This window comes from Cimex lectularius, unplaced genomic scaffold (genome assembly GCF_000648675.2).
Source record: "Cimex lectularius strain Harlan isolate CLEC.00 unplaced genomic scaffold, Clec_2.1 scaffold60, whole genome shotgun sequence".
NCBI lineage: Eukaryota > Metazoa > Arthropoda > Insecta > Hemiptera > Cimicidae > Cimex > Cimex lectularius.
In genome coordinates this window covers 2019305-2043639 of record NW_019392643.1, presented here as the reverse complement: position 1 = coordinate 2043639, position 24335 = coordinate 2019305, and the positions used below count along the sequence as shown (strand labels likewise).

General features: G+C 34.0%; 1 protein-coding gene and 1 long non-coding RNA gene across 2 annotated transcripts; one reads left to right on the top strand and one right to left on the bottom strand.

Moving 5' to 3' along the window:
• Positions 1 to 1346: 1346 nt before the first annotated feature.
• LOC106661142 (fatty acid synthase-like) lies at positions 1347 to 14285 on the bottom strand. The gene is made up of 37 exons (XM_014384358.1): positions 14194 to 14285; positions 12156 to 12357; positions 11940 to 12092; positions 11711 to 11884; positions 11453 to 11653; positions 10903 to 11141; positions 10618 to 10848; positions 10367 to 10564; positions 10162 to 10305; positions 9246 to 9464; positions 9002 to 9191; positions 8659 to 8885; positions 8343 to 8599; positions 7751 to 8009; positions 7579 to 7687; positions 7254 to 7508; positions 7019 to 7195; positions 6793 to 6947; positions 6516 to 6668; positions 6304 to 6450; positions 6073 to 6216; positions 5802 to 6004; positions 5369 to 5608; positions 5194 to 5308; positions 4958 to 5131; positions 4716 to 4895; positions 4466 to 4664; positions 4220 to 4406; positions 3769 to 4159; positions 3182 to 3506; positions 2970 to 3125; positions 2694 to 2894; positions 2475 to 2609; positions 2246 to 2361; positions 1936 to 2187; positions 1622 to 1867; positions 1347 to 1562 (listed from the first exon to the last, which is right to left on the bottom strand). The coding sequence occupies exons 1-37, from the start codon at positions 14200 to 14202 to the stop codon at positions 1374 to 1376; spliced, it is 7152 nt and encodes a 2383-aa protein (XP_014239844.1). The 5' UTR covers positions 14203 to 14285; the 3' UTR covers positions 1347 to 1373.
• Positions 14286 to 16888: 2603 nt separating this feature from the next.
• LOC112128201 lies at positions 16889 to 17700 on the top strand. The gene is made up of 3 exons (XR_002910891.1): positions 16889 to 17061; positions 17126 to 17359; positions 17423 to 17700. It is a non-coding gene; the product is annotated as an uncharacterized LOC112128201 (long non-coding RNA).
• Positions 17701 to 24335: the final 6635 nt, after the last annotated feature.

The window sequence follows — 24335 nt, the reverse complement described above, 5'->3', positions numbered from 1 at the left end:
TGCTGCTCTGGTGCTTTCCTAAATATGAGGTCTTCGTTGAGTTTGCAGTTCAAACTCAACGAACATGCTTTCCTTTCCAATATGGACTTTCAAGTAAGAACCAGAACTCCTTCTCCTCTGTCCACTATGCCTAACCTGGTGTTTCACAAGGCACATTATATCAACCAAAGATTTACAGGGCACCCTCATGACTTAAAAGAATAAAACTGAACAGATGGAACTATTCAGGTAGTCATTGCTGCTCGGGTTCGTTCTTAGGTGTGAGACAAGCCTTCAATCTTGTGGCACCCGGGCTTGTTCTGGAAACTCAAGGGCTTCCCATTCACCACCTCATCCTAAAATCATGTCTGACAGGTACTTTCAAGTATGAACCAGAACATCCTTCTTCCCTGCCCACCCTCTTTGCCGCAACATTGTCCTGCAAGGGAGCAAACTTGTTCCAATTCTCTATTCAGTATACACTGCAGACACCCCTATCACTCCTGATATATTATTTTATACTATGCAGACGATACCGCAGCAAACTCAGACCAGTTCTTTTTGGTAAAATGGCTCAAGAAATGAAGGATCAGACTCAATGAAACGAAATAACCTTCACCCTCTAACCATCCATTCATTCCAGTCCAAAATCCTACTAAACCCAAGCTCCCTATTTCTTATCCAACCTTGCTGTCCATACAGATATTCAGATTTGTTCTCGAAACCATAAGAAGTGTCAACTTGCATGACACTGTGACCTTCATCCCAACCCTCTAGAGTCTAGTCGAACACCATTCATCCCATACCCTTTCCGACAATCCAAAATCTTCCAAAGCATTGCAAAACCCTACTTCATATTCAACTAATTTGTCCTTGAAACTGCAAGAAGTCGATAGACGCCTCCATAAAACCCTGGACCCTCATCCCAATCCCATAATCATTCTTTCACTCTAAATCCTTCCTGACAGTTTTCTAAGAAGCACCAATGACCGTGCAATTTTCTTACTTTTAAGGAAAGTTTTGCATTAAAAGTTTCACTTTTATTATCTACAGTTCATAAATACAACTGGACTAAAATATCAGGTTTGACATAACTTAAAAAAAAGAGCTATTTTAAATAGTATGATAAAAGTCTATGGTGGATGATCAACGGCTTATGTAACCACTGCAAGAAAATGGTTAAAAGTGAGTGTGTCAAGAATAGGCAGACACATAGGAACTAACAAAAGGAACTAGCAAAATTTCACTGAGGAAGGCACTCCTAACGTGAGGAAGAAGGGTGCACCTGGTTTAGACAAAGAGTGTGGTCATTCTATTTAGGTTATCTAGACAAAATGGGTCAGGATATGTCAAAAGATAATTTCAAATAAGAATTAATGAAATTATATATTTTTCTATATGTTTTTGATATTTTCCTTGATAACTTTAATTGTCGAAGCACTGTTGAGCATTTGCACCTTCGTAGTATTGTTGATATCAGTGAAGCCCATAAACGAATTGATTGCATCTGCTGTAGCTTTGTTTTGAAGTAAAGTTGTGTGGTTTCCTTCTATAAACTCAAAAGTTACTGGCCCCTTTGTGTACTGAAATGCAAGATTAATATTTTAAAAAAAAAGTTAACACTCTAATCAAACGTAATTACTTTAGAAAGGCCATAGTTATCTTCGGCTGGCAATATAAGTTCAGTGGGTCGGATGAGATGAATAGGCGATTGTAAACTTTTTAAAGGTATATCTTCCATTTTAGAAATTGCTTTAATCCTCGAATAAATCCCATTGATCATATTTTCTTTAAAACTTGACGTGAAGTTAACAAACTGATTTGACCATTCTGACAGAATTTTTATTCTTGCTTCCCAACTACTGGCTATTTTAAGCAGAGTTTCCACCTAAACATGTATATAATATTGATTATGATTTTTGAAACACTTAAATTACAACTGATAATAACACTCGCCTTGCTTTTTTCCTGAGGACACAGAATGTCAACTACTCGGTTAAGGATAGTGATCTGCTGGTAGTCTTCACTTCCAGAGGCCCAAATCTTGTAGGTATTTCTCATAAAATCTGGCGAACTGTCGATGAGGCAAATCTTTCCCCTGTAGCCCTTCATTTCTAATCTGTAGGCTAAATCTAATGTTAGAAGACCTCCCCATGAATAACCGATTAGGTTGAAATTTGATCCAGATGGCAAAAAGTCTAGAATTTGCTGTAAAAAAAATCAAAGGTTTAATCCTGATAAGTTTTAATATTTTTATTTTACTTACTGGCAGAAGGTGATTTGCAATTTCATTAACAGTTTCACATAATGTGCTGTTGAATTGGAAAATGTGCACATTTGTCTCTAACATTTGGGATAATGGTTCAACGACTGTGGTCTGTCCTGTTTTACAAATCATATTAAATGAAAATAAAATATTGCATAAGGGGTGATACAAAATTTATATTTAACCATTGGTTATTTAACAAAAAAAGTCAATTCAGTTTGAATCGTACCTTCAATGCCTGGAGCAATGAAGACTTGGCTGTTTGATGACCCACATATTTTTACGGTTTTGATCACATCTTCATTTACTTCCTCTCCAATCATGTTTATTAGGAAATCGATGTTAAATTCAGGAGTTTTTTCAACTTTAGTATATGAAAATTAGCAATATAACGTAAGGAGAGTTTATAAATTCAAATCTTGCTGGAATTCTAAATGATGACAACTACCTTGAATTACATCATTTTTCTCATCTTGGGTTGTCGAAAGATCGCAGAGTTTTGCAAAGGTCATCGATCGAATATCGTGTGGAGAGAGGAAAACTTCAAATTCCCTTTCAAGAGTTTGTTTTATTTCAACAGCCATCATTGAGTCCATACCCAGTTCAGCCAGGGTCGAGTGAAGACTTACATTTTTCAAATCCCTCAAGCCTTCAGAATTTTTTGTTTGTTTTGTAAATTGTTTAAGTATATTAATGTCAAATTTAACTTGTTAATTTACCATACCAAGAATATTTGCAACCGTGTCGACAATGTTGTCAGCAGACGAACCGCCGGCTCGTTTTTCAGCCACAACCATACTCGAAACGATGGCGTTGGGCTGTGTTAAAAATCCATTAATCACTTCAAGACAAGAAGTTATTCTCTGCTGAAGAGTCCCGCCTAAAATAACCCACACTTTGTTTGAAAAGGAAATAAGTGATAAAACACGACCTTACCTATTACAACGTCAATGTGTTCATCTTGCATTTCGGCGACCAAACCAGTGTCACCGACTGCACCCCACTGGATCGCAGTTGCTGGAAGGCCCTCCGCTCTCCTTTGCTCACAGACCCTTTCCATGACTGAATTGGACCATCCGTAATTGGTCTGACCACCGTTTCCTCTCCCACAGCTCACACTTGAAAAGACAACGAACTGTTCTAGCATAGGGCACATTTTTCTGCTGTACTTGTCAAAATGTATGGTCGAGTCGGCTTTTGGTCCGATCGAATCTTTGAAGTTTTCGATCGTCTGGTTGGAGAATATCCCATCTTTGAGAACCTGTTTGCCAAACATTATCAAAATGAAATAAGTGGATTGTTTTAGGCCTGACAGACTGTAACTGATAATGTTAAAATATTATAATTTCAAGCGAATTTATTAATCTTTGAAGTATTTGATAATGCAGAAAAAATAGTTCCACATTATTGAAAACTTCAAAGATGAAAACATTAACAAAAAGCAAATATTCAACAATTGTACACAATATTTACATGTTATCACATTTATAAATAATTTAATTCAAAAGGGTTGGTTAGCTTACCATGGCCAAATTGAATATACCCTTGACTGGTCCCAGTGCTTTAGATTGTTCAAGCAGGCTGACAACGCCTTCCGGCTTCGTTATGTCTGCAGTCGACACCAACACGCGTACTCCGTAGGATTTCCATATGTTTATTCTCAATTCCTGGTATCCGTTGCTGATCCCCTTTCTCGAAACCAGGACTAAATTCTTCGCCCCCCGTAGTACAAGCCAGTCAGCCAACTCCAAGCCGAATCCTCCAAGACCTCCAGTGATGATATAACAAAATTTTCCTTTGGCAGTAAATCTCGGCTTGCAATTGTACAGTGGAGAACATTCACTAGGGTGCTTTTCGTCATTCTCATTTATCTTTATGATGACTTTTCCAATGTGTTTTCCTGCAGCCATGTATCTTTAAAAAAATAAAGAATAATTGTATTTAGCTTTGAAGTTTAAAAAAATATCTTAGTACCTGAAGGCTGGTTCTAATTCGTTTTTCTGGAAAACCTTTCTGACGAGAGGTTTAACAGCACCTCGTCTTATTTCTTCCAGAAGCCTATTGTATGCCAAATCTTCTTGACAGCCAGTACCTTCCTCTTTCATGTGATTATCCACCATGATACCGGCAAAAGTTGCTCCTCGCTTATAAAGCTCCATGCCTTAGATAACAAATCTCATTTATTCTGTTAACTGCCTATAGAACAATACCCATACTTACCTAATGTGTTATTATTTGATATGTCAAACTTTCCTATTTCGATAAACCTGCCTCCTGGTGCTAAACAACGTGCGGATGCCATAAGTTTCTCTTCAGCTAAGGAGTTGAGAACCATGTCGACACCACGACCATTCGTCTCCCTCATGATAAGCTGCTCGAAGGAGGTATCACGAGAATTTCCAATATTTTTTACGTTCAACTGGAAAATGGTTGTTTTAACATTGAAATTTTCAAGATGTCATCAACTCACCTGTGGGAAATGTTGAAGAAGGAAATTCTTTTTTTCAACCGTACCCACTGTGGTAAATATGGTACAGCCGTAGGAAAGAGCGATATTGATAGCAGCCTGACCTACCCCTCCGGTACCAGCGTGGATCAATATAGATTCTCCTGGTTGTAACTTGCCAGAGAGCATTAAACCATAAACCGCCTGTCAAGAAAAAAAAAATTCAGGTTGATATAGTCAAAATGATTTATTTGTTTTTTCCTTACAGTCAGGTAAACGCAAGGTACGGTTACAGCTTCTTCCAGAGTCCACTCGTCTGGGACTTCCCATAATAAATGTTTATTGCTTCTTACTTTTGTAGCTAAACCTTTACTGTTAGTAACTCCCATGACTCTTTTTCCATTTGCTATTCCGCTGAACTCAAATCCTATGATGGAATCCTTAAAAATTTCATAAATTAGAACATCGATTTTTGCTTCATGTTTTATACGATGGACCTAACTTGAGACATCCTATTGCTCGTGATCACTTCTGGAGATAGCTTTCCTGTTGCTAGCATGATGTCCCTAAAGTTCAAAGCACAATAATATGTCTCCACAATCACACGATCTTTCACCCTGGAATAAAAAAATGTTGTAATATACTGACGTGGAAAAAGTGTAATGGAAATAACATACTCCAATGATTCCACATTCCCTTGGAGCCATTTCACACTGCTAACATCGCCTTTCACCAAGGGAGCGGCGAAAACATATTCAGCTTTTACTTCCTCTTCCATCTCGATTTTCAAATGCCTGTACGTTCCCCATTTCCCATCCTTGAAGACGTTAATTACTAGATCTTTATTTAGTTGAGTCGTGTAAAACTGATCATTCAGAGAAAATTTTGGAGCATTGGAGTCAAAAGTAAAAACGCACCTGCAGAATTTAAGAATCTCATTTTATGTTTTAGTCCAGATCATACATATTTGGAAATTAAGAAGGTGATCATAAAACTTCATTGAATGTAATGCATAGAAATTGAGAATGCCCAAATCATTCACCAACTTCTTAGTCGAAGGACATTTTGCAGTCCCAGTATCTCAAGTACATTTGACTTACAAATACCCACCTTGCCTTGGTGCCTCCTGGTTCTTTTTTGATGCAGTTGACCAATCCCAAGATCCCGCTCAACCTATCGTTCTGTGATACGAAATAGACTTTTTTAAACTTGTCGTTTTTCATTGCCTCCTGAGCAGTGGTAAGCCAGTTTAAGTCATCTCGCTTCACTTCAATTACCGCTTTGTCATCCAATTGTACTGTCATCCCTTTCACCTTGTTGAAATGGTAAAAAAAATATTAATTTTCAATTTTGTAAGTTTAAAGTCTGAATATTAATATACCTTTCTCAACATCATAATTTGTTCGTCGTCAACAATGTAATTCTGGACTAGCTGCAAGTATTCGACTTGCAACTCACTTCCAATGGGTTCTCTAGCAATTATAAAGCCTCCTTCCTTCAAGGCATACAGACAAGATTCAAGAACCTACAAATGTAAATTATTTTATGATTTCTTCTTGAAATTTCATAAATGGAAAAAATACACAATTCAATTTCACATCTTAATACTTACTGGTCGATTTTCATTTGCAAGGATGTTGCTTGCGACCATTATCATTACAGATTGGTCTGTGACGAGCTTTTTATCTTCAACGATGAATTCTGGAGGGACGTCTTCTACGAGAGGGTTGCTTGGGCTTGTCAGCACGGTGATTTCAGGCTACATTAAATAGATTGTGTTAATTTGGTGTTACAATTGGCACTGTAAGATTGTTTAATTGTTACCTGGATTAATGGAAGATCGCCAAGAACTTGAGCAATGATGCGTGAGAGGAGGCTTTGTGTTGAGGGGATTTCAGTGATTTTAATATTTACGCTGGGTTCATTTTCTATAGCCGTGTGAACCATAATTCTAACAACTTGATCCATATCGTATTCCTGAAATTATATAAATTTTATAATCTTGGGTATAAAAAATTATATATGATAGAAAGGATGATTTGTAGTTGTGACATCGTTTTTATAGCAATAGACCTATTGTTCAAGGCGAACTGTTACGTACATTGGCAAACACCTTATTGGGTATAAAATGGTATTTCTCCAAAACAGCTTCTCCGAGGTTTTTCCTTCTAGAAATGGCGTTCGCATTGAGCCCATAGATCTCTATGCCTCCTGACTTGATCATCTGAATACCTTTGAAAACTCCGACCGGAATCTCTGTTTACAGAAGGTTCATTAGTTTTCTAGAGCATCGAATCTCTATGATTTTTTTACCTAGTTTTACCTACCACCGTTATCCTTGAATTTTTCGACGTAAAGAGAATGCATTTTTGGGTTGATCATCACACGGTCTATAGATGTGGGTACAAAGAGCGACCTGGTGTCACTGAGTATGATCTGCAGCTGGAGCATGTTGTCCATAAAAGCAACCCAATTGTTGTGCCAAGTTATTTTCCCAGCAGCCTCTTTTCATAGGAAAAATATATATATTTTTTTTTCTAAATAAACATTTTTCACACTTACCGCTGACATTAGCTTTGACTACACTTCTAAACAACCCCTTGTAGTTGTAACCCCTCAGCCTTAGCTCTTTGTAGAAATCTTTTGCGTTGAGGGAGAAACTGGTGACACCTTTGTCGCCCTCTATGGGGCACATTTCTTTTACTATGTCTTCTTCACTAGGAATGAGCACTTTTCCTGTGACAATAGCGGCTCCACCCTCGATGACCTCAAATTTTCCACTGCTCTTCTGTAGCAAAACAGTAAAATCGATTGACCCTGAAAATAGTTTTGGTTTGCAAATTAAGAGTGTTGGAAACTTTAGTAGCAAGTTAAGTTTAATATTCACCATCTTTTGATAGAGTTGTTGCCCTATGAAATTTGACATTTTGAAAAATAACTGGGATTTCTGAGTAATGTTTGCCCAAAGTATTGCCAACGGCTTCCCAAACTAGGTTCTGAAAATTAATTAAAAATTTATTGCTTTTAATATCATCTTGCTTGAAATGTGTAAAGCCTACCAGGTAGCCTGTGGCTGGGAATAAATTTCTTCCGTCGATCACATGACCAGATATGTACTCCATTTCTTCATCGTTTAAAGATATTGTGACCATATCTTCGCCTGACTTGACTTTCCCCTGTTTGTAACATGTGACATACCAATTTTCAGAGTGGTCCCAGTCGAGAATGGGAGATATCATCGGCGTCGATCTCGAGACGGGAAAAACGACATCAGGATACAACATAGACAAATTCATGTCCACGCCATCTAAATACAGCCTTACAAAAATTTAAAAAAAAAATTATTAGTTTCTTTAGGTCTGCAGGATGATGGCTCTTCAGCTTGGTTGTTTCCTCTCATTTTGTATACAAAACATTAAGGATAGGCTGACCACAATGATCTGAAATGACTGAACTAAAAATACTTTTGCCATTACATACTTATTTAAAAATATATGACTATGGTATAACTGTTCCGATTGTTAGCAATTATATTACAAAATCTGACTGTAAATTCTAACTTTCCGTGACATGTAGACTTATAAAGCAATGGGAATGTTACTGCTCAAAGTAAGAAAGGAAGCACTGAGGATTTGGGGAAAACGTGTTTACCTTCCAAGTGAGACAAGAACAGCAGAAGTGTTGGCCACGTTGTTACTGCTGTTAAATACAGGGTGTTTGATGAAGGCACTGAGGTGATGTTCACCTGGTGGTCCGACCTCCAACACAGTTGCTTCAGCTCTTGCTTGAAGTAAAACATCTGAGTGAAGAGGCTCAAGTACGCTTTTGCAGAGCAACTCTGCATTACACTTGTTAGAAACTACTGAAGTAAGCCACTGCGGTGGGACTGCTTTTTCGTTAACTATTATCTAGACAGAACCAGCAATCAAGTCATGGATTCGAGATGGTTGTAATAATTGATATTTACCTCTCGTAAATATGCTAACATTTTACTGGCAGCATTTTTAGAAGAGCTGGAATGTATGGGAACATGACACGTGTTCATTTCAGTGACTTTGATTTGATTTTTCTTCATCTTTTGTACAAAAGTGGACATGGTAGACTTCTCCCCTTTCACCATCGATGCCTTGGTTCCGACAGGTGTGACTTCAATTCCATGTGAGGCCATGTCTTGAACTTCAAGATAGGGTAGATCTTCAAAAGAAACAAAGCTTCATTTAATGTGTGTAATTAACTGTTAGATTGACATTGAAAGAAAAATAATCAAATAGTTAGCCTTTTCGTTGAATTCAAGTACCTCTGTAACTTACCTACTAAAAACATTGTGCTAGGAACTAAATTTATTTCCTTCAATGCCACTCCAATGTAATAAGATGTGAGAATGGCTTCTTCAGCAGTGATACAGCCTGCAGCATAGGCTGAAGCGACTTCTCCAATGGATGTGCCGACTATTTTGTCAGGAACGATTCCAAGTGATTTAAGGAGATCGACCATGGCAATCTGAAATTATTTTTCTTATAAATCATGACCAAGGTGTGAAGCTAAAAAACAAACCTGAACTGCCGTTGTCCCGATGAAATTGTTGATGAGATTGTTGAATTCCTCTTTGTTCCAATTGGAAACTACATTGAAGACGTCGAAGGCAAGGACTTTGCTCATTTTCGACAAGACCTCTTTGAAAATTGGAAATTGAAGTAGGGACTTGTCCAGGTTTTTCCGATTCGCGTAAACCCCAGGGAAATAGAAATAAAGTGGCTTTTTTAATGGAACATCCTGTTAAAAATTACACTGCTCATTAATTTTTTTCATGACAGAAAATACTAATTTATATATCATGATAAATTATTGGATAATGACCAATAACCACTGAAAAAGGTGCAGTGGTTGTACCAATACCTGACTGCTTGATACCTACAGTTCATCAATTAAACAACGCAAGGGGATTTATGATGGAAAATTGGGTGTTAAAATGCCATAGAAAATTATCTTACAAGCAATATAGCCATGTACTTCAATAGCCAATGCACTGACCTCACATGAGGTAATATCACAGACAGTGTTCGTTCCAGGACTCAAGATGAGAAGGGTAAAATAAGAAATGGAAAAACACTCCATGACAGAGGTCTTGCAAAGCAGGAAAAACTTAGGATTAGGATGATTATAGATTATTACATCAAGGCAATGGAGGCTGATAGAAAGCCTGAAGATGACGAGCTCATAAGAGTCCTATCTGATAAATTCTGTTCAACAGGCTCTACAGTCACATTAGCAATAATCTACAATATACAGTATCCAGAAAAAATATATGAAATATAAATTACCATAGAAAATTGAAATTATTATAGAAAATTTATTCTTATTTTCGTAAATGTTGGCAAAGTATTGTGAAATAGTAATAAAAAAATTAAAAACTGGAGAAAAGAAAAATAAATAAATAATAGGTTAGTTAACCTTATGAAATTGTACCCACCTGAACTGCTCTTGGCTGATTTTTTGACAAAGATTTGTCTTTGTTGAGAAGAATATAACCTCTGTAATTGTGCCCTTGGATGTTTGATTTATGCACTTCATGTAACAGCTTACAGAACTCGGCATCCAAAAGTTGGCCTTCCACCTTAAACGTAACATTCCACAGTTGAGTTTGTTTGAATAGAAATCAGCAAGGATTTTTTTACATGGTTGAGGATTTTTTCAACTGCTTGTATCGTACGTCCAGAGGTGTTGATCAATCTTGGTATCTCGTCCGCTGGGAGGCCCCCATTGATTTTGCTCTTTTCATTCCAATTAAGTAAAATATGGCAGTTGGCGCCACCAAAACCGAAAGAGTTGATACCGGCCATTCCACCTTCCCATGGTGTAGGTTCTGTTACAACCTGAAATTTTATAATTTTTTTAACAATAAATATAAATATAGCATGTAATTCACCTGTATGGAACCGTCACGAAAAGCTTCAATGTCTTGTCTTATGTTGACCAAGTTTATATTTGGCGGAATGAGTCCAGTTTCCATGGCTATGATGACTTTGGTGATTGAACATAGTCCTGATGCCGGCTCCGTGTGTCCTATGTTAGACTTGACGGAACCAATCTTCAGGGGTGTCTTACGACCTTTGCAGAATGTATTCACCAACGCCTTTATCTCCTCTGGATCTCCGACCTGTAAATCGGCCCTGTTAGATCGATCCCTTTGGATATTTTACACTTATTGTACCTTAGTGCCTGTGCCATGGGCTTCGACATAATTGAGTGTCGATGGATCTATTTCACATTCGGCATAAAAATTCTCGAAAAGCTGTTGTTGGATCTCACCAGAAGGATAAGTGATTCCCTGTTCTTTGTAACCATCACAGTTTGTTTTAGCATGTATTACGGATGCATAAATCCTTCGAGCATCCTTCTTCTTCTGAAGGAAAACAGCACATATCGCCTCGGATCGACAATAACCATTGGCTTGAAAATACAAATAAGTTTGTTATTTAATTAGTTATAAGTTTTTAATTAGTTAATTTTAAAGAAAGATTCACATTTATTCTTGCATTTGACCCAAATCAGTAGAAAGGCTCAAATTTACCAGAATTGACATTTAAATATTGCATACCTTCATTTAAGTTTAACCCCTTTACTAATTAGAAGGATGTATTCTTTGTCACTTTTGTTTGTAAAGTTGAAAATTGGGGAATGCAAAAACTGAACAAATCTACGACAACTGATGATTGACTTTTCTCAATGATTTCAATTGTTGTGAAATACTGTGTAAATACCTGCGATGTCGAATGGTTTGCACCTTCCATCCATGGATAACACTCCAAGCCTGCAAAATTGTAGAGACACGTATGGATGGAGGCAAAGGTTGCATCCTCCGATGATTGCAGCATCGCAGAGCCCTTCTCTGATTGCCCTGTACCCGTACTCAAAAGCGTACATGCTTGAGGAACACGCAGTATCGATGGTACAGCTAGGCCCTGAGATTAAATAATTAAATTATTGTTAATTGACTGCTGAAATTTTTTAAGCTTTACCATCAAGGCCGAAATAGTAGGAGACGCGGTTGGCCATCATCGACCTTATGCAACCCGTCACAGCAAACCCAGCCGCTTGCAGTTTTTCATAAAACCAAGTCTTCTCAGATTCACTGTAGCAAGCACCGACGAAGACTCCTGTCTTTGATCCACGGAGTTCGTTTGGGTTCATCCCTTTAAAAAGTTCATTGAAAAATCGTATTGAGGATAAAAAAGAGGCAATTCATACCTGCGTCTATGACGGATTCATAAGCTTTTTCAAGGAACAACCTGCACATTGGGTCCATCGTGTTGGCTTGGTTGTAATGGACGCCAAAGAAGGACGCGTCGAACTTGTTAACAAGTTTGATCTTGCCTGTTCTGTGTGGGATCTCAGGATGCTCTGAAAATGAAGAAAAGTTCATTTATTTGGCAAGAAAGAGTAAATCCAGCAAAAATTCCATACCCAGTTCCCATCTGCGGTTGTCATCGGTAATCATGTCAACTTTATTGAACAGCTTTTCCGAGAATTCTGTTACATTGTCAGCCTCGGGGAATGTGCCGCTCATACCAGTAATGACGACCGTCTCTTCTTCACTGGGGCTCGCCAGTTTCTTACCGGCAGCAATCTCTGTCGGGTTGTCATGGAATATATTTTCTGAGAGCACCTAGAATCCATTAACAAATAAATAAATAAACCTGAGGAACAGAAGCCAGAATGTTTATAATTTTCACTAACAATAATTTTGATACAATTGCACTCAACAAAAGAAAGAAATTACAAAACGTCAAAAGAGCATATATATTACTTATTACTTATTATTTGAAGATCGTGAGATGCGGTCTGGTCACGATCTCCAAATAATCATTAATTAACGATCACTAAAAACCACACATTACTTATTACCTTATTTTGTCTTAAGAGTAAAAAATAAATAAATGTAGCTTGAAATGTGGAACTGATACTTGTTGGTTTAAAATCAAATATACAGACAGTGTAGTTCTTAACAGATTTTATATTTAATTATGTGTGGGTTAGTACAAAATCAATTCAGGTTTGGAATTTTAATAAATTTCCATTATTCTTGCCTAATCTGCCATTATAATCCAGATATATTCATTTATCAAGTCAGGGTTGTAGTTATATTGTGAAAATTTTAAAAACCAATGTTCACGTTGAAACGTTTGATAAATTTAAAATGATTTTTATTTTCAAATAATTAAACTTGAAAATAAAACAGTGTGCAAAGAATAAAAAATAAATTCGGAACAATTTTTTTAGGTTCGAACCGGCAGGTACTTCTTGTTAGTCCATCTACACTCGTATTTTTTTGCTTGTAACTCAAACGCATTTTGGCTATGTGCCATCTTCAGTGAGGAACTAAGTAACCCAGTCCTGTTTCAACATGTGTTAACAGACTCGCAGACCTTCCACTATCAACTTTTTTAGGGGTCAGGACTTATTACAGTCCAACTTTACAAGACAATCCTCTTTTTTTAAGTACTCTAAAGAAAACACCATGAACTGTATTTTACATATGCATCTATTAATGCTAAATAAGAAACAATTTAAAAATCCTATCAGTCATAATACTGTATAGTTTTTAGGTTAAATATTTGAACTTCACTTTATTACAAGCAAAGTTTGGACTTTTCAAAATCATCTGGATAAGCTATTTAATTTATTTTATGTTATTTATAATTTATTTCTATTGTTTCATCACATTTTATTTAATGAATTGAGTAAAGTTTGAACAAAATCTATGTGATTGTTGTGATAGATGTTTGATATTTTAAATTTATAGAAAGTCAGACCACGGCCCCGAATGTCCTGATACAATTTGAAAATGGGCCTAGGCAAAAGAATGATACAATTTACTCCACTTAGATTGTGTCGTTAAATATTCAGCAATCTAGCTAAAGATCCACTTGTACCAGACTTTTTCATATTACCAGTGATCTATGGGAGCAACCCTAAACAATATCTCTCACAGATTTAACTTAATTTTAAAATTGTAATTTAAATTTTAACTTAATTAATTTAATTGTAATTTAATGGGTTTTTTTATACCGATGATGTGACCTAATGAAAAAACAAATCTAACTGTAAGTTTAGACAGTAAGATATAATAAGTAAGACAAATAAAATATTAATTTTTAATATTTAATATTTATATTATTATTTTTTAAAAATCTGAATGTTTGAAAGAAATTTTTAACCAGGATAACCAACAGTGTTAGCAGTGAATTATACTTATCTCAGCTACATCTAAGGAAATAATCCATAAAACTCTCCTTTATGAAGACACAAACACAAAAATTTTGAAAAGAGGCCTCACTTAGAAAAAAGAAAAAAAAGACGAGTCACTATTTTTTTCAATTTTTACTCCCCACCCCCTAATCTCTTTTATTAAAAAAAAGTAGAAAAGGAAAAGGAAAAAGTACAATAAAAAACTAAAAACTAAATAAAACAAGTAAAATATTTAAAAAAAATTGCGACACACCATTTTCATCAAAAAATCCGGTAGCAGATGTTATAATTCCAATATAGTGCACACGCGATACGCACGTCAGTTCGACTATGATGGAGGGCAATTAGTTATATTTACTATATATATACCCTGACATCTAACATTTCAGTGTCAAGTTATGTTAATGAAAGCCGGATGTATCATGTTACCCCATTGTCTATGATCCCTGTAACCTAATTTCAATTTATAATTTGTTCTGAGAGCTTCACAAGTCCTGGGGATTATAAAAATTAATCTCCATTATTATTTACCTATTGGGAATTATTGAACATGCAAAAGGTATAATTGCTCATATCTGCAGTCATTCACTGAAGACTTTTTAATTGATCAAATTTTGAACAGATTGCAAGGTCTTGTTGCCCTGTGAGTAGTTAAACTTGGTCCAATAGAGAAGGAATTAACAGAATTTTTTTACATATTGCTTTCAAAGATCCAAGACTGATGACAGTAGATTAAAGTGGATTCTGTATTAAAATTTAGGTTAGCCTTGATGATAGGGAAAAAATAATTCTTCAACGAGAACATGGGATTATAAATTTTTGAAAAATACTTTTCAATTACTTTCTAGTATGAAAGAAAATTCAAAGAATGGTACACACAGGGGTTGTCATTTCTTTCATCCTACTTTGCCTAATGCTTCGTGTATATTTCACTTTGTTCCACTCTTTCCTCCTCTTAAAACATTGATTATTTTAAACTTCAATCTTTTATAACTTGGTACTTTTTGAGAGATCTGAGGAAAATTGTAGACAGATCAAAAAGATTTTATCATGGAGTCTGCAAGGTGATGAAGCTGTAGTTTCAACGTTTCTAATCATTTTGTTGGTCTGATTATCGTTGAATGTTTTGGTCAATCAACCCTGTTACAGTTTTTTCCTTTCTCTCATTTCCCTTGAAAGAGTCATCTTGTTTTTGTCTCTCCTTTGTCTATCTTCTTTAGATGGTAGTAAGAAATGACAGTATAAAACTCTATAATTTTTCTGCTGAGGTAGTAGAGTTCGCTTTCTTTTCTGAGAGATTTATAAATTTATTGTGCTTGCCTCATACCAAGTTTTTTCAGGCCATTTTTCCAGCTCTAACTTTAGAGCTCTCCAGTGCATCTAGTTGTGGTTCCCATGGGTGAGAGGACTCTTTGGCTAGTGGGTCAGCCAGTTTGATCAACTTGTATGATTGAATACAATTTCTATTAAGTGATATAAATAAAATAAACTTCACAGAAATCACACTGATACACTGAAGATGGCAAAATGCCAAATGCATCAGAAAGACCAATCCAAAGAGAATAGGCAGACTTATTACTAATGACCAAATTACAGATTAAATATTGCACTCTTTTTTTTTTTTTTTAATTTACATCATAAGCAATTTTTTTCAGGAGTCTACCAAGAGACAACCAGATGCCTATGAAATTGATGACTTTTCAGCTTCCCATCATTTTCTGAGCTTGGCATGTTAAAACTAAAAATTCACCAAGGTCGTTGATGATTAGCAGAAACGCTTCTGACATAACAAAATGATCAGAATGGACTAAACTACGGGTTCACCATCCCTCAGACCTCATAGTGGAAAGGATTTTGACTTATTATGGAATGAAAGTGATGACATTTTAATTACTCACAAATTAGGAAAAACAGAATAAAATAAATTAGAACCATTTCACTGTGAAGAACACAGTGAAGCTCTTAAAAATTAAATTGATTTTTGTCTCAGGCCCATAACAAATTTTACATAATATTCTAAACGATTACTTACAATAATTTCAATCATATATACTTTTTATTACTATATTATACGTTTACATTTTATCAATTATATATGTGTTGAAAGTAATAGGCACAAAAATATTAGCTTAACCAAAAATCCAAATATTAATGATCTTGGATCCTTTTAATTTTGAGAATGTTTTTTTTTAATTTCTTACACAATTGTTATGTTTCAACAGTTTTAGAACTTGTGAGATTTTGTCTTCTTTCCTCTCTAACATCAACAAATTTAATATTTAATTTTGGAACTATTTATTGAAGACTTAAAAATTCTCGTTTCTAATTTTTAATTGCAGAATACTTTTTCTTTTTGTACAAAAAGTAATAAGAAATAAAAGAAATTTGAAAATCTATTTAATTGGATACAAACATCTGTAGTATAAACTAAAAAAGTGAAATCAAGATTGTTTGGAGCTTGTTCATATTTTATTGCACAATTTTTATTTTCAAATGTTGTCCTGCAAAAATAGACTATAAAATTCAGCTCACTCAGCAATATTAGTAATGAATGACAGAGGCCACCTCCCAATAAGGTTATGGGCATAACAACCTCTAATTGCTGAAGAATAAAAGTTATATTAATCTGCAATTCAATTCTTTTTGTTTTATGCGTATCAAACTAATTTACGATGTTCCTTATATGAATGGAAACGATTAGCTAATTTGATTTAATGTATCACAGAACAGTTTATCATTAGTTTAAACAAAATGATATAATTAGTTTTTGTTCTTCTGACTACATCCACACATAGTTTGAATGACTGGATATAATTTTTATTTTAGTTGTTATGACTACGTTAAAACATAAATTAATTCATGTCTTAATTTCGCCGATGATTTTTTTTTTTTTTTTTTTAATACTGAGATGTAATGAAATGAAATTTGTTGTGAATTTGCAGGATAAAAAAAACAGTAATTTGGCCAGCCTATCCTTGCTTGGGTTCGTGGGTTGCTTTATAAGACCAAATCAGCTTTTTTCTTCAGTGATGAATTTTTGTAACAGACCCAAAACTGAAGTGAAATGTAGAAACATGTCTAACAGATCAAATCAGAGAGGAAAGGCAGACCAATATTATCAGTAATGACCAAACTTAAGGTTCATCACACCACACACATCACACATATTTTTGTAACTTTTTCAGACCTTTTCCTGTCTCATCCTCAGCTTTATTCCCATGGGGAGGATGAAAAAAGAAAAGAATGGAATTAAGGGACACAGATTGATGTGAGAAAAAAAAAGCTGGAGGCACAAAGTGACCAAGATCCAGTTGCACAAGTTGAAGTACGCTGTTTTTCGGCACAAATGAACTTTTTTCCATCTTTTGTGCACCTGGGATGAGATGACCAAAGAAGATGTAGGCAGTGCTTGAATAAGGGTGAGGAACACCAACAGCCATGGAACTTATTTTGGTTGAATGATTTTTGTTAATCTTTTAAAGATGCCTTTGATGCCTGTTTAAGATAAGATTGCAGTTGTCTGACGGCAGGACAATGAGAGGTTGGGCACTTTATGCAATTCACACAGAAAATGTATTCTATTTTATGGCGGAATGCACTATCCTTTGGGAGGTGCAGTTTTTGCATTTAGGATCTTTTCAGCTAACAAGGGTACTACTATTTGAGTTTCTGTTAAGAGAAAACTTATAAGATATGCTACATGCTTGCTAGTATAGGTACGAACTGGATAAGGAATTTAATTTTTTTAAAAATTATATTTCAAAATAACCTTTTTTTGTCAACCTATTACCTATTTCATATGAACATTAGTTAATTTTGTATTTTTACTTTATTTTATTTTTATTTATTTATTTATTTGTAAAAATAATTACGGCAGATGGAATAGAATCCATGCCAGAACACTTAGTTATTTTTATTTATTTATTTTTATTATCATGTTGTAACTTGCTTGAAAAAATAAAGTGTATTCTAAGTATTAACACCACTTGCGACCAAATCTCAAGATTGATTGTCTAAGAGCTAAATGATCTTGAAACACAGGTCTTTCCATACCCTGTTTATATATATTCACCAGACTTTATCCCAACAGGCTTTCACTTTTTTAAGGAGTTTCGGCTATAGAGGAAGAAAATCATTTATTTTGTCTAAAATATATTCGATTAATTCACTGATAAGGTAAAATTTTTGAAAATTGGACTGAAAAGTGCGTAGAAACTATTAATTATTTCTGTCAGTATTTGTAATTTGGTTGACAGGAGAAGAAAACTTTAGTGTTATGTGTTATAAATTTTATTTATTTTATTTTGGGAGTTCAGGCTCGTTTTCCCATCTTCAATAGACCAATGAGCAAAACGACTGAAGAGACCAAATGAGAAATACCATTTTTCTATATAAAAACAGTGTAAAGTCTCAACAAATAAAATGCAGTTGTACACCAAGGTTTCATGTATTTTGATTTTATCATAAATTAATAAAAAGAAAGAATATGAAAATCAAAAAATCAGTAAAGAAGTAAAATCAAATCATCAGTAATCTACTGTATAATTAACTATTCATGGTGTCATAACTGTTATAATTAACTATTCATAGTGGCATAATTATTGTATCTGGTCTTTGCTTAGTTTCATTATAGATCTAATATATTATATATCTAAATAATCTCATAAAGCAAGTAACACAGTTTGGATTTTAAAAAAATGAAAAAATTATCAACATGAAAATTGAGAATTTTTTTAAAATAAGAAAATTGAGAATTTTTTTAAAATAAGAAAATTAAGAAATACACAAATCACATAATTAATTATTCCGGACATGCCTACAATATTTATATTCAGTTTTTTCTTATTTTACAGGTGATTAAATTTGAATAAAAATAATATCTTGCTTTTTGGATGTTTTCATTCAAAAATAAATCTCAAAGAAGAGTGTTATTAAGATGGGTTCTATTCAATTTGATCGATGCAGCTAGGGAGGAGTGAGGATGAAATAAATAATATGGTTCAAATGTCACTTCCTGCTATCACGTCATTGCATTTAAACAAAAGTAATTACAATATTCATGTTTAACTTGACTAGCTAAAAACAAATAATTAATGAAGGAAGGGCAAGCAAATGTACTATAAGTTCTAACATACAACTATATTTTACATGAATCCATCTTGTGTGATTAAACAGTTTTAATTGTCAAAAAAGAACAGCTTTATATAAAAATGTAGAAAAGTAATTACTGTAATTTATTTTTCTGAAGAGTTTAGAACATTTATACTTGGCTATAAATGTGTTTAACAGGAAAACTTATTTAGAAATATTTCTTATATCAATCAGGATCAATAAAAAAAGCCAATTTCTAAAAGTGTTTTTGGTTTAAAATAATAATAATAATTTAGTGCCTCTGCTCAGTTAGATAATGAATAAGTTGGATGCAGATATAACATAGAGATTGGGACAGAAGGAGAGACGTCCACTACTTTTGTGATCCCACTTCAAAATTTTTATTATTAATATGTTAATATTTTAATTGGTTAATTATCATAGTTGAATTAAAATTCACAATTAATGAACGTTTTGTTAAAACCAGATAAATCAGCCTGCGTGTATAGCTTAGGACGCTCCAAAACACTTTTTAAAAATAAAAATAAAAATTGCCACAAAAACAAGGAATGGTTACTTTAAAAATTGTCCTATAGTTCTCAAAATTGAGTCAAAATCAGGGTTAAATTGTTCTACACATTTTGATAAAAACTTAAAAAATATTTAACAAATATTTTTCTTTTTAAAATGTAACTAACAGTCATAAGTCCATACAACCCATGAGGTATTTATTTAGCAGTCTTGTAAAAAGCAGAAATTTCCTTACCCGAGTTATTTGTATTTAAATTTTTGTATTGTTTATGCGCCATACTTCCATTCCATTACATTCACTTGATCTTTTAGCATTATTCATGTAAGCAATTGCGTTTTTTATTCTTTGTAAACATTTAATAATAAATGAAATGTAATAGGAAATTCTATTGAGGCTTGTGAGGTAATGCAAATTCACCCTTTGCAAAATAAATTCACCCTTTTGCAAAAAATTCTCTCTTTCACTAACCAAATTCACTCTTTAGCAAATCAAATCCACCCTTTTACTTCTTAAATTCACCCTTTTGTAAATAAAATTAACCCTTTTGCTATTTAAATTCACCCTTTTAAAACTAAATTCACCTTTTTGGAAATCAATTTCACCCTTCTGGGAATTAAATGCATTATTTTGTAATCAAAATTCACCTTTAGCAACATAAATTCCAGTCCTTTTTCAAGTAAATTTCACCCTTTGCAAATTAAATTACCCTTTTGCAAATCAATTTCATCCTTTTGCAAATCATTTTCACCCTTTTGCTATTTAAAATCACCCCTTTGAAAGTCAATTTTACTTTTTCTAATTAAAGTCCCTCTTTTGCTAATTAAATTTACCCTTTTGCAATTCAAGTCCACCCTTTTGCTGTTGACATTTTTTTCTAGTTCGAATCATTTTTCAGACAAATCAGTGGCCCAATAGTAAGTTTACACCCTGTGTGCTTAATATACTCTGTTGAAAACTTAATGACGTAAATACATTAAGAAGGAAATGAAATACATCAATAGTTTTTGACATGACTAAAGAAACATTTTTATTTTATTTTATTTTTATTTTTATTTTTATTATTTTTTTAATTTAATTACAAAGCTATTTGTCTTTGGCCTTTCCTTGATTTCATTAAGTGACTTTTTGGGTATAAACGGAATGTAACACTGAACATAAAATCTATATCCAAAGTTTGATCGCGTGGTGAAAGATCATAACAGAGACCAGAAACAGGACCAGTGATGTCGTTTTTGCCATTAAAATATGACATTTTAAATTTGAATGACAACTGAAGTCTCAAAAGCCACTCTGTTTAAATTTTGATCCACATTTATGCCTACGGGTTTGTTTGGGACTAAGCCGAATCAGCCCGTGTACTTTGCCCTTTTCTTCTCCTCAACATGATTTACCTTGATTTTGCCAGTTTTAGTGGGGCACTCACAATGTTATGAATCTGGATGTGCTAGGACTAGAATAATAGTTGGACTGCTAACTGGACACTGCAGATATTACCAAAAAGGAGAAAAACAGCGGAACACATCCTCTGTTGGTACAGGCGGAGAGTCCTACTCCTGGGAGAGGATAAACCTAGGCTTGAAGGAAAAACACATGGGAGTCATTGAAAAAGCTTTGGGTTTTGGTAAAAATCCTTAAGCTTAATGAGGAACTCGAGAGAACAATTGAGATGCACAAGACTGATACTGGTCACGATACGCAGGCTGTAAAGAAGCCGGCTCCGGCTATAATCTGAATTTAGAATGATCTAATCTATAATGGTATAATTTAAATTATTGCACCATGCAATAACAACAAGATTCCTACCTGTTTTTGGTCATATGAGGGTAGCAATTATTAAATTTATCTTTCTTAATATCATTTAACCATTTACATGGTCATTATTATATAACATTAAATGGCATTATACAGTATTTTTAAAATTGACAAATATTTTTGCTGAATTTCTGTAGTTCTCGCCATTCTCAATGCGAGAATTATTCCAAATTACTGCTTTGGAAATCAGAAATATCAACAGTTCTGATCCTCTGGTTGAGTTAAAGTTATAAATTATTACCAAAGCATAAAAGAAATACTAAATATTTGACATACTTAAAGCATCAATTTTTTTGTTTTTGTATTTTTCTTATATAAAGTTTTTCAAGTACTAATTTTAGTAAAATTAATAAAAAAAGTTCATGTTTTTGCTATGTTCTCATAAAAAAGTAAAGAAAAAGCAACAATGTAATGTATCATAATAATATGTTTATTAAATTTAATTCTTGTGTGGTGTCTGAATGAGTGTCCTACTACTAGTGTCGTGTGAGGTGCATTGTGTAGAACTATATAATTTGGAAAGTTTACATGTATGTTAGTGTTCTGCTTCATCGTTCTCTGAAAAAAAAAGAAAAAAAAAAAGTAGATTATTCAGTATGTTTAATTTTCTAGATTGAATAAGATACCTTCTCCTGTTTTAATGTGATTCCAATTAATATGTTTTGTTTTGTCCCGATTGGGTACTAGCATGTCTTCTTCTGAACTGGGGCTTGAAACATCTACTGTGTCATTTTGTATTTCTTCTTCATCTATTAGAGTCACTACATTGTTCACAGTGTTCATGCAGTAGGAATTTTGTGTTTCATTACTAATAACTTTTTCTAAAAAAATTTCTTCTTGTAAACATGCCAAATCAAACTCTTCGTTGAATTTTGTCTTGTTCTTATTGTCTTCCATTTTTATTCACTAATTTTTCAAAACTAATATGCTCGAAGAAATTTTATCAATTTAAATGTTGTGTCACTTTATACTGGAATTTAGAGAGTGAGTGAGTTTGTGTAGGTATGGAGTGTTTAAGAGTTGTGTTTGTTGTTCTAATATCTCCTTGGCTACGAAATGTGGTTTATTGCTATAATCATATGGTTTGGTTTAAAAATAAAAAATTGTGAAGTGTTGATCAAGTAGGCTGGAAATTAAGATTTTTAACTTGAAAATGCTTAATCTAATAATATTATTTGAAAATACTCATTTTTTTCCCTTTACTATTTGTAAATGAACGTACAGAAAAACAAACTTTAATCTTTTACATATACACCTTGAGATTTATCTTGATCTAAACTGTCAAAAATGAAGAGGGACATTGCCAATTTTGTAGTATTTACTTTCCATAGAATTTTTATCTTATTTTTATTATAAATTGCATTAACATTTATTAGAAATCATTATGTTTTTTACTGAAGGAAAATTTAATTAAGAGCTTTTGAAAAATAACTGAATAAAAGGTTTTAATTCCATTATTTTGTTTACTGAACACAATAAATTTTTACCAATTAAAACCATTTATAACGCCCTCTGTTAGCTAAAACCTCTGTGCACCTGTTGGGCATACTGATAATAAGATTGTAACTAATTTTATAAGGAATTTTATTGCATAGATGTTGCAATGCTGCATCAGTTGTTGCAGGTCAACTGGCTGGGGATGGTGATTTAAAAGCCTTCTCTGCAACGCATCCTATATGTGCTCAGTGGGATTGGGGTCTGGAGTAAATGGGGGAAGGGGCAGATGGGAAATTCCCAGGTTTTCTAAACATTGATGAACAACTCTGCCTCTATGAGGTCTGGCATTGTCATCCTGAAATTGAAAATCCCTGCCAATGAGATCCCTATTTTGAGGGATGTATTCCTCGTATGTAGCAATGACAATATTTCTGTCTTCCCTTAGTGTCGTTATGCGCTGAGATCCACTACCTGGCCTCCTATTGGCACTTCCAGTTTCTCAGAATTGGGCTAAAGCCCAGGAGACCACGCTCTGAGAAATGCCAACTGCCTCTGTGATATCCACTTGGCAGTCACCTCGATGACCCATTCTCACAATAATATTATGAACATCTGGTTCAACATGATGTCTTTCCATGGTTAAAAAGAATACAACTGGATTAAAATGGAGTAAAGAAGAGAAAAGGTGTTTTTTACAAAATGAGTAATCTTCGTTTAATATTTTTAAGTAAATCCATTATTAAAAATGACGATTAACATTTATTTGTTTTTGGTTTGTATTTTCTATTTTATTTAGTAAAAAATGAAATTAATTTACAAAAGGGTGAATCAGATCTTTTTAAATGAGGACCAGAAGGAAAAGCTTCAACTTTTTTTAGGATTAAGTTTAATGTACTAAGTAATCAGAAAATTTGGGAAATTGTATAATTATTTAGCCAAAAATCCTAGACTAGTCTAGTACCTCCTAGGGGTGAAATTAATTTGCAAAAGGATAATATTGAATTGCAAAAGGTTTTTTTTTTATTTTTTACGTATGTAAAACAATTACAATGATAAAAATGCTGTAAGAACAAAATTAATAAGAAAAACATGTGAGGAAAAATCTCCCAGTTGTGAACCTCCTTTACAAAAAATAAATAATAACCACTTTTTAATTTTCTTTGTCACTATGTAGAGCATCACATGGCGATCAGCATCTCAGACAATGAAGAGGATTATCCGGGGTGGTAGTGGAACTGAGCTGACAGACCAAGCTGAATTGGGATGTGTGGAAAGGGATTGATGGAATTTTTTGTAATAGCGTTTCGCTATTTCTGGAACAAAGGGAATATTAGTTTGAGAACCATGGTGTTTCTGTTGTAATGAAGTAGAAGTTTGGGTCATCTATCGAGTAGTGGTGATAAGAGTTTGGTAACGTCCACTTATTTCGTTTCATTTTAATCTTGTGTGCGGATTCCAAGAAAGTCGTTTGTCCAGGTGAAGTCCCAAATAACATACTTGTTCGACAGGGGGTAGTGATCTCC

Coding starts and splice junctions, on each gene's coding strand:
- LOC106661142 (XM_014384358.1), bottom strand. Junction 6,005..6,072: donor AAATTATGATGTTGAGAAAG/GTATATTAATAT, acceptor CATTTCAACAAG/GTGAAAGGGATGACAGTACA. Junction 5,309..5,368: donor GGGAATGTGGAATCATTGGA/GTATGTTATTTC, acceptor TTTTTATTCCAG/GGTGAAAGATCGTGTGATTG.